Genomic DNA, 10,492 nt, shown 5'->3' with positions numbered 1-10,492 from the left:
TACATAAATAATGTAAACTAACGTGTTTAGTGTAGTGTAGTTCTGTACTATCGTATACTTTGACATAGATATTATGTACCTAAAAAGTCTATCCATTACGCCGTGTTTTCATTATATTGACTAGTGTATAGTTAGAATGCATTAATATTTAATATTATGATATTTTAATGGATTATCACTGAATATTATTTATTGTTATTTGTTGCATTAATATTTGCAATACAATGAAAAAACAAGAGTTCATAAAAATTATAATATTATTATGTCATAACACAAGATATTATATATACATATTTTTTTTGGTAAAAATTTCACACACGAGCTGATTTAATATTATACTTTTTTTTATTCGAAAATATTATTATATGAGTATTAAAGGAGGGGACTGAAAATTCGATATATAGGAGTATATCATGAATGTAATATTTAAGATATTTATAGCAAGCATTGCATAGTTGAACATTCAATAGGTATATTACACCTGATGAAAATAAAATGTAAGAAAAAACAAATAATAATCTAAACCTTCAGTTGTAGCCGAGTCGTGATATAACATAAACATATTTACTTTAAAAACGTAAATTACGGAAAAAAAATCAATATAAAATATATTTTTAGGTAATAAATAGGTAATTTATTTGATGAAAATTTAACAAATAATATTGAAAAAAATACACGTGTCTAACACACTGATGGCAGTCTGGTACACTCTTTGAGTAAAAGTGTAAAATAACTAATACAATATGCAAAATAAATAATAACAAATAATGAAAAAGTTAAGATAATATTTCTAATATCTAGTATTATTATATTTTATTCAAACGTCTGTTTGGTTGTGGTCGCAGCCTTTGTCCGGTGGAACAGCATTTTTCGAAACATTACATGTATTTGTTTTACTTATTATAAGAATAATATACCAAAATATACTATAATGATAATAATAATAAGAAAACAAGTGTTAAATACATTGTTGTCCCTATAATATACGTACAATTATTACATTATGTCATATTTATATTATAGTACCACACACGTCGTCGTCGGTCGCGGATCGATTGTCCTCAAATCAAGAGATGATTAGAACAATAATTACTTTTGATTTTTATTTACTTCTATTTCGTCTGGCGTTATCAATTCGTATGACGTACAATCTCACAAAATTTTATACATTTAATTAAAGTTCGTGTGCAAAGCACAATACCGGTTTGTATTTTTTAGTTTAATACTTAGTCAATCGATAACGTAAACGTTGATTGTTTAATATGATAAATTATACACAATTAAATTACAAATAGAAAAAATATTTATACAACGTTTATATGGTATAGTTCAATTATGCATACTTTATATTGTAATTTTATTTTTTTTTTTTATTAAATACCTAAAAACGATATTTTGTGTCTATCTGGAGAGAATGCGATGAATAGAAGAAGAGTGTGGGTATGAGATTGAAGTTGGATTATGGCCAGTGCATTTCATTATTTTCTATCAGTTGTGCTACTCGTCTAGGTCCACCAGAAAGTGCGTGAATAGTGGTAATATCTTCAGAGATTTTATTACATAATTGAGTCTATTAAGTCCATCCGTATCGAAACGGTAAAAGCTGGTATGAAGGAGATTTCTCCTGTAACGCAAGTGTAAAACATAAAAATAAGTTTTTAACATAATTAGAATACTACTATTATTATTGTTGTTAGATGCCATAATAATATGGCCTTTTATTATTAATAAAAAATCTAAACTTAAATTTAAAATGTAGTTAATCTAGATGGAATTATAACTGACCCATTTAAAATAAATAAATTAATATTAGCTCGCCCATTATATATATATAAAGAGCAAAACTAATCTAATCACTAATCAGTAACTAGTAAGTACCAAATGATTTCAGTTGTTTCAATATTAAAAAAAATGTTATGTTAATAATTAAGATTTGAAAGCTGAATACAAAGTTCTTTATAAGTTGCACAACCAAATCAACCAATGCATAAAAAAGAAATTCTGTTGGAAAGTTAAATTAATTTTATATGAGCATTCACAACATAGAATTCAAATTTAATACAACCATCATAGTGACACACTCGACACCTAATGTACAGCAGAAATAAGGTACTTACTTGTTTACTTTTTAATTATCATTTAAATTGATTATTTAAATAATTCCATAGGTTCTAACTTGTAAGTATTTTAATAGTTGGTTATCATTTAGGTATACCTTTCGGGGTTGGGTTGCTGTCCAGAGTGTGACAATGCATAATAACGGCCCATGTGTTGTGGTAACCTGGTAAATTCTAGTTTGTGATAACTGATCCGATACAAAAAGTCGTCATCTTCACCACCCCATCCCCAGTACATGTTGCTGAATCCGTTGACCAACTCAAATTGCGTTCGATTTATGCCCACCACTCCACCAAAGTAATCCTCGTACGGCATTCTAAACACATCACGGTCGTTATAATTGATAATTCTATCCAATGCGTTTGTTGTTCTTTTACAATAATAACGTTTTTCGAATTATTTTCGTCGTAGTTTTTACAAATTGAATTATGGCTTTTAATTTAATTATGATCGATTATTACTTTTCATTAACATAATTATGACTTGAGCCTTTAATTATTACTGATACTCGAATAGTCGTATGCTTGGCATGAATCAACATATATTCTGATTAATAATCCTTAGGCCGGTATACTAATATTTAATTAAAATTATATAAAATAATTTTAAAAATTCTATGCGTTTTGATAATATTATGATTTATTATATATATATTTAGAACCTTTTCTATACCGAAAATTATTAATCACATATGATAATTAGTTTAAAAAAACCTTTTGATAAACTTAATTATATGTTGGTATGAAGTTCTATTACGACAATAATAATTATTTACAACACAATGATATAATACAATATAATATACCTATAAAGTGATTATTTTAAAGGTACATCAATATTTGTTAGATCGATAAATTAAGAAATTAAGTGTTAATTTTTGTACAATTTGAACTTTGAACTATTTATAACGGTACATTTTTGAAAAGAAAAGCTATTGATTATAGGTAATAACTTAATTTTTAGTTATTTCTTGATTTATTTCATAGAACCAAATTTTGAAATATTTTTATTAAAAAGCTAAGTAAAGACTACGGATAAGTACATATAAATAATATATAATATATATATTTTATATGATATACATATATATAATGTATATATTTAAAATAAGCAAAGTGAATATATATATTTCAAGACTCATATTGGTGAGATAATGAAATTCATCGTTAAAAAAATCAACCATAGCTTTAAATAAAAAAGTATAAAAAAAAATGTAAAATTAACAATTACCTGCCTCCATATTTATTATTAGCTGTTGCCATATGTTTTGGTCGATCCGAACAAATATACATGTTATTGTTATTCATTGGTATGAGGTCTACGTCATGTAAAAAGAAACAATCAAAATTGTTTAACTTTAATGCTTCTGTATACCCAACGTTAAATAACTTGCCTCGGTTAAATTTTCTATCGTCTATTTGTGAAAACAATTATATTAGATTATCATCGTAAAGTGGTTAATTTTTTATAAATATGTTTTGATAATTTAAAATAGAAACTCACCCAACTGTTCTATGACAAAAATAGTGTAATCCAATTTTTGTTTTGTTAAAAATGGATGCAAATTTAAAAGGAACGAGCAGAGGTTATCCATTCGATTTCTATAAGGCACTAAGATTGCAATTTTGTGTCTCGCTTCGCAGTCTATGGGCATTTGGTGACCTCCTTTTAAAATCCTCAACCGTGATAACTGTAGCGCCACATCTTCCAAATTCACCCGATCAGGTACAAGCAAGTTAACATTTTCATCTATTAAAATTGTTTCAAGCTCGTTAAAAATTATAAATGTATTAATATTCAGTTTTGTATAACGTTAAAATCATACTTTAGTAACAGAACAAGATATTATAATATTATGTACATGTACAAATATTATTTTATATTTTAATGAAATAACTAAACTTATAAATATATATCATAATATTTTTTATAGCATCTATGCAGAGTTATTTAGTAACTTGGCATATAGATGGAATTTTAATTCGAATTGCCATCGATATGTTATTACTAATTTAATTATTAGAAAAAAATCTGCTAAACTTTGTAATACCAACGGCATATATACACCTACGGATTTATTACAACAGAATAAGTATTTAAATTTTTTATCTCGTTTTTATACATACTTTTTTAATTTATATTTATAGTACAATAACGGTGTATCAACTTTATTGATGTTGATTAAAAAAAGTTTTTGTTTTTTATGAATTAAAGAATCTTTCTTTATAATATGCAGAACTTCTTTGGCATCATTGTATTTATGATATTTATATTTTACATTTTATATTACAACCTGATAAAAATATATGATTGTAAAATTACCTATGGCAGGTAGTATTTGTGGACACAACGAGAAATTGACGAGATTAACGTTATTGTTTTTCAATATAGTGGTTTGATTTTTATTATCAACCTGTAACAATTTTTTTTATTACAAGTGGAATAAATAAAAGTTTAGCGAACTTCCAAACTCAATTTTTATACTTGAAAGCAATAATATGTATGCGTTAAAATACGTTCTGTATGATGTTTTATCATTATTAAAATTATTAATACAAATATTATATTTTATACTGTTTTTCACGGTTTTTACATTTATGTGTGCAATACAATAAAAAAGTTTATGGATAGGCGCTAAACTACTTGTTTGTTTATTTTTTATTTTTTTAATTTATAATATAATATATGTTTTAATGTCACATATTAAGCACATATGTAAAGCAAACAAATCTGCAATAGATTTCATTAATAATAAAATAATAAAAAACATCATGAAGAATTATTACAATAAAGTTAACATTAAAATGTATCCAAAAAATTATTATACATATATAAGATTGTTGTTTATTTACCATAGTCTGATTATCAGAGAAGTTGGCGTGAGATTTTAGCTCAAGTTTGGTTGATGGAACATATTGTTGTTTAGTAGAAATCAGATTGTAATAGTTGACAAAATATAAACACTGCACCAGTAAGCAGATTATACCCATTCCGAATAAAATTTTTACACGTGAGAATGATAGTATGGACATGGTAGTTCAGTAAATATTAAATAAAATCTGATGCGGTGGCTAAAATATAAAAATGTATTTATTAAAAGTCGATTCCATGATTTGTATATTTTTGTTGATCTAGATTCTGATCAAAGTTTTAAATTTATAATTTTTCAATTATGTTTTTTTTTTATTATAATAACGTCTTTCGAATTATTTTCATCGTAATTTTTACAAATTGAATTTTTTTTTAATTTAATTATGATTATTAATACTTGTCATGTAAATAATTATGACTCCTTTTTTTTTACTTAATAGTTATTTGAAAAACATATATTCTGATTAATAATTCTTAGGCTGGTATACTACTTTTTAATTAAAATTATTTAAAATAAATTTTAAAAAGTCTATGAGTTTTGATAATATTTAATTATATTTTATTTAGAAACTTTTCTAAAAACAAATTAACTACAAAAATTAGTTTAAAAGAGCCTTTTGCTAAATTTATTATTGTTGGTATGAAGTTCTATGACGACAATAAAAATGATTTAAAAAACAATGATATACTACAATATAATAAACCTATAAAGTGATTATTTTAACGGTACATCTATATTTGTTATAATGATAAATTTAGAAATTAAGTTTTAATTTTTATATGATTTGAACTTTGAACTATTTATAAAGAAAAGCTATTTATTATAATAACTTGATTTTTAATTACTTCTTGACAAATTTTATAGAAACAAATTATAAACAGTATTTGTAAAAAACTAAGTAAAGACTATTAATAACCACATACAAATAATAAATTATATATTTATATGTACATATATACTGTATATATATTTTAAAACAAACATTGGTGAGATAATGAAATTTATTGTTAAAAAAGTCATCATTAGCTTAAAATGAAAAAAGTATAAAAAAAAATGTAAAATTAACAATTACCTGCCTCCATATTTATTATTCGCTGTTGCCATATGTCTTGGTCGATCCGAACAAATATACATGTTATTGTTATTCATTGGTATGAGGTCTACGTCATGTAAAAAGAAACAATCAAAATTGTTTAACTTTAATGCTTCTGTATACCCAACGTTAAATAACTTGCCTCGGTTAAATTTTCTATCGTCTATTTGTGAAAACAATTATATTAGATTATCATAGTAAAGTGGTTAATTTTTTATAAATATGTTTTGATAATTTAAAATAGAAACTCACTCAACTGTTCTATGACAAAAATAGTGTAATCCAATTTTTGTTTTGTTAAAAATGGATGTAAATTTAAAAGGAACGAGCAGAGGTTATCCATTCGATTTCTATAAGGCACTAAGATTGCAATTTTGTGTCTCGCTTCGCAGTCTATGGGCATTTGGTGACCTCCTTTTAAAATCCTCAACCGTGATAACTGTAGCGCCACATCTTCCAAATTCACCCGATCAGGTACAAGCAAGTTAACATTTTCATCTATTAAAATTGTTTCAAGCTCGTTAAAAATTATAAATGTATTAATATTCAGTTTTGTATAACGTTAAAATCATACTTTAGTAACAGAACAAGATATTATAATATTATGTACATGTACAAATATTATTTTATATTTTAATGAAATAACTAAACTTATAAATATATATCATAATATTTTTTATAGCATCTATGCAGAGTTATTTAGTAACTTGGCATATAGATGGAATTTTAATTCGAATTGCCATCGATATGTTATTACTAATTTAATTATTAGAAAAAAATCTGCTAAACTTTGTAATACCAACGGCATATATACACCTACGGATTTATTACAACAGAATAAGTATTTAATTTTTTATCTCGTTTTTATACATACTTTTTTAATTTATATTTATAGTACAATAACGGTGTATCAACTTTATTGATGTTGATTAAAAAAAGTTTTTGTTTTTTATGAATTAAAGAATCTTTCTTTATAATATGCAGAACTTCTTTGGCATCATTGTATTTATGATATTTATATTTTACATTTTATATTACAACCTGATAAAAATATATGATTGTAAAATTACCTATGGCAGGTAGTATTTGTGGACACAACGAGAAATTGACGAGATTAACGTTATTGTTTTTCAATATAGTGGTTTGATTTTTATTATCAACCTGTAACAATTTTTTTTTATTACAAGTGGAATAAATAAAAGTTTAGCGAACTTCCAAACTCAATTTTTATACTTGAAAGCAATAATATGTATGCGTTAAAATACGTTCTGTATGATGTTTTATCATTATTAAAATTATTAATACAAATATTATATTTTATACTGTTTTTCACGGTTTTTACATTTATGTGTGCAATACAATAAAAAAGTTTATGGATAGGCGCTAAACTACTTGTTTGTTTATTTTTTATTTTTTTAATTTATAATATAATATATGTTTTAATGTCACATATTAAGCACATATGTAAAGCAAACAAATCTGCAATAGATTTCATTAATAATAAAATAATAAAAAACATCATGAAGAATTATTACAATAAAGTTAACATTAAAATGTATCCAAAAAATTATTATACATATATAAGATTGTTGTTTATTTACCATAGTCTGATTATCAGAGAAGTTGGCGTGAGATTTTAGCTCAAGTTTGGTTGATGGAACATATTGTTGTTTAGTAGAAATCAGATTGTAATAGTTGACAAAATATAAACACTGCACCAGTAAGCAGATTATACCCATTCCGAATAAAATTTTTACACGTGAGAATGATAGTATGGACATGGTAGTTCAGTAAATATTAAATAAAATCTGATGCGGTGGCTAAAATATAAAAATGTATTTATTAAAAGTCGATTCCATGATTTGTATATTTTTGTTGATCTAGATTCTGATCAAAGTTTTAAATTTATTGATTTTTCAATTATGTTTTTTTTTGTATGTATATAAACGTGATTTATTGAAGAAATATTCCTTAATTTTCAACTTCAACTTTTTTTTTTAAGAAGAAGTCATCCAGTATTAATACTTTGGAATGTAAAAATTAAAAACTCCTAATTTTTTTCTTAATAATTTTGAAAAACATAAACAGATTTGAACAAAACGGGAATATTTAAAACCAGTTTATTTAGAACAAGTTTTTCACAAAACCTTTTTTCTTATTTAATTACTTTATTGTAATTTAAAAACGAATAACCGTGTAGAGACTTTAAATTGTATATTAGTATTTTGTTTTATAATTTTAATATTTAAAATAATATTGTAAACAATTTTCACTCGGTAACAAATTTATAAAATATAAGGTTATCGTAAGTTATTTTTATGATATATAAAAATCGAAAATATAGATCAATATTTTTTTTCTATTTATATTTGAATTTCTAACTTTGACAAATTTAGATATTAATTAAAAAATACCAATTGTAATTATTTTGTTTTAATTCAAAAAGATATTGATAACTATTATTTAAGTATTATTGGGAACTTAAAATGTTCACAAATATCATTATTTTTTATATGCATGATGACATTTAAAAAATTTTTAGATTGGTTTTTAACTATTGCCTTTTTTTATTTTAAACCTGTAGAATGATTTATCATTGAATTCAAATTTAATAAATTCTATTAGACTATTAGTACAAAATAGATTATAGATTTTTTGAAGTATAAATAAATGCGTAAATATGCATTAGATTCACGTCCTGTTAATAATACAATTTGAATTTTACTTACTGATATTTTTCTTTTAATTTGAATTATTTTTTATAGCAGCATAATGCGTTTTTGGATTAATATATAATTTTAACTCTACAAAAGTTTGTTTGAAATACATTTTATTGTTTTTTAAAATTTTTTTTAGAGTTTTGTAATTTTTGATATAAATATTTAATATTATTATAAACAATTTAATATATAATATAACGTTTAATAAGTTATTACATTAATTGAATTATAATGTAATGAAATGACTACTGCGTTATTAACCAGAAATAACTAGTGATTTGCAACATTGTCAGCAATACATATATACAGATATTAATACACAATTTAAAAATTTTGTACAAATACATAATCAGATATAATAAATCATAAACATTGTATATCATTCTCGTATATTATTATATGTATATATATACATGAAAAAAAAAAAAATAATTTTGGGATTTTGTCATTGTTTAACCTGTTTATTTGCTATAATATGTGGGCAGGTGTTTTGTATTGTATCAAATTACATAATCATTATTATTCGTTTATGAAATTGGGTTAATATGATATTTTCTATTCCTAACCTTCACGAGTATAATATTTTCTTTATGCCTTGTATGAAATTTAAATTAATAATTTTTAATCAATTCGGGTAAATTTTACTTTTTTTATTCATAAGTAAGAAATAATTAATAATATCCAGTAATTAATGCATCAATGAATATCAATTAATAAACTATTTTAAACAGTAGTTACCGTATTTCACAGTTCAAAATTTCAAAACGAGGCATAAGAATTGTAAATAAAAGTTGAAATATTAAAACAATTGATAACATTTATCAAACATTTTATTCATATAAATAGATTTTTATATTTTTTATAATCGAAATAATTATACGCAAATATTTTTCAGTTATTAAATTAATATTCAGTTTAGTATAGTAACGCGATCTTTCAACAAAAATAACAACAATGTTTTCAAATTGTTATATATTTTTTTTATCATTAAATCCGTGAAGTAATCATATTGTATGTTTAATCCTTTAATTAATGTTATTTGATTATTATTTGTGTATACTACTTATATAATCTAACCAAAATGAACTTTTGATCATATTGGGTATAGTTGTTACAATACGTTCCTTTAAAGTTTTTGAACCTTATTTTATAAATATTATGTTTTATATAATGTACGTATTACGCGAATAATTTCATCTTTGTGAAATGTATTTTTTAACAATTATTGTTATTAACTTTGTTATCAATTAAATGTCTGTCCGTAGTCTTATCATTATGTTCTTTGATGTTGTCTATATCAAATTATGGATTGATTTGCAGATTGTCGGCTACGTCATGCCTTAAAGCTAATTAAATCTGTTTATATTTAAAATGTGTGTACAACTCAAACAAAACATTTTGAGAAAAGAGGAATCGAAGAATTTCTTATATTTTGAATAAAAGTTGTCGAGGAAGCTTTAGTTAAAATGCACTTGATGTCACCCGTGGGTAAATGTCGATAAGCTTGTGACCTGTTGTAGAATACATGCTTTAGAGAGTAGGTATACATGTACAATATACATTGTACATTGTATATGCAACCATATCTTAAGAAGACGTCTCACTCGCAAAACGTGTTTACGCAGTCTACAGAGTATAACTCGCTCAATTTTGGTTCTAGCGTAAATATACTTTCTATAAAATTAAAAG

The 10,492-nt window shown here is 23.8% G+C and overlaps 1 protein-coding gene across 1 annotated transcript; it reads right to left on the bottom strand.

Moving 5' to 3' along the window:
* Positions 1-393: 393 nt before the first annotated feature.
* Positions 394-5,183, bottom strand: LOC113556823 (beta-1,4-galactosyltransferase 4-like). Its single transcript, XM_026961983.1, has 6 exons — positions 4,971-5,183; positions 4,441-4,531; positions 3,622-3,867; positions 3,349-3,532; positions 2,216-2,434; positions 394-1,624 (listed from the first exon to the last, which is right to left on the bottom strand). Exons 1-6 carry the CDS (start codon positions 5,148-5,150, stop codon positions 1,498-1,500), a joined length of 1,047 nt encoding a protein of 348 aa, XP_026817784.1. The 5' UTR covers positions 5,151-5,183; the 3' UTR covers positions 394-1,497.
* Positions 5,184-10,492: the final 5,309 nt, after the last annotated feature.

Source organism: Rhopalosiphum maidis, chromosome 4 (assembly GCF_003676215.2).
Source record: "Rhopalosiphum maidis isolate BTI-1 chromosome 4, ASM367621v3, whole genome shotgun sequence".
NCBI classification, from domain to species: domain Eukaryota; kingdom Metazoa; phylum Arthropoda; class Insecta; order Hemiptera; family Aphididae; genus Rhopalosiphum; species Rhopalosiphum maidis.
Note: the sequence above shows the minus strand (reverse complement) of the source record. Positions and strands in the feature narration are given on the sequence as shown.

Excerpts from the sequence above, each read along its gene's own strand:
- LOC113556823 (XM_026961983.1), bottom strand. The coding sequence starts at position 5,150 with ATGTCCATACTATCATTCTCACGTGTAAAAATTTTATTCGGAATGGGT. Across the intron at positions 3,868-4,440 it reads ACAAATACTACCTGCCATAG|ATGAAAATGTTAACTTGCTT; the intron begins GTAATTTTACAA and ends CAATTTTAATAG. Across the intron at positions 1,625-2,215 it reads CAGCAACCCAACCCCGAAAG|GAGAAATCTCCTTCATACCA; the intron begins GTATACCTAAAT and ends CTTGCGTTACAG.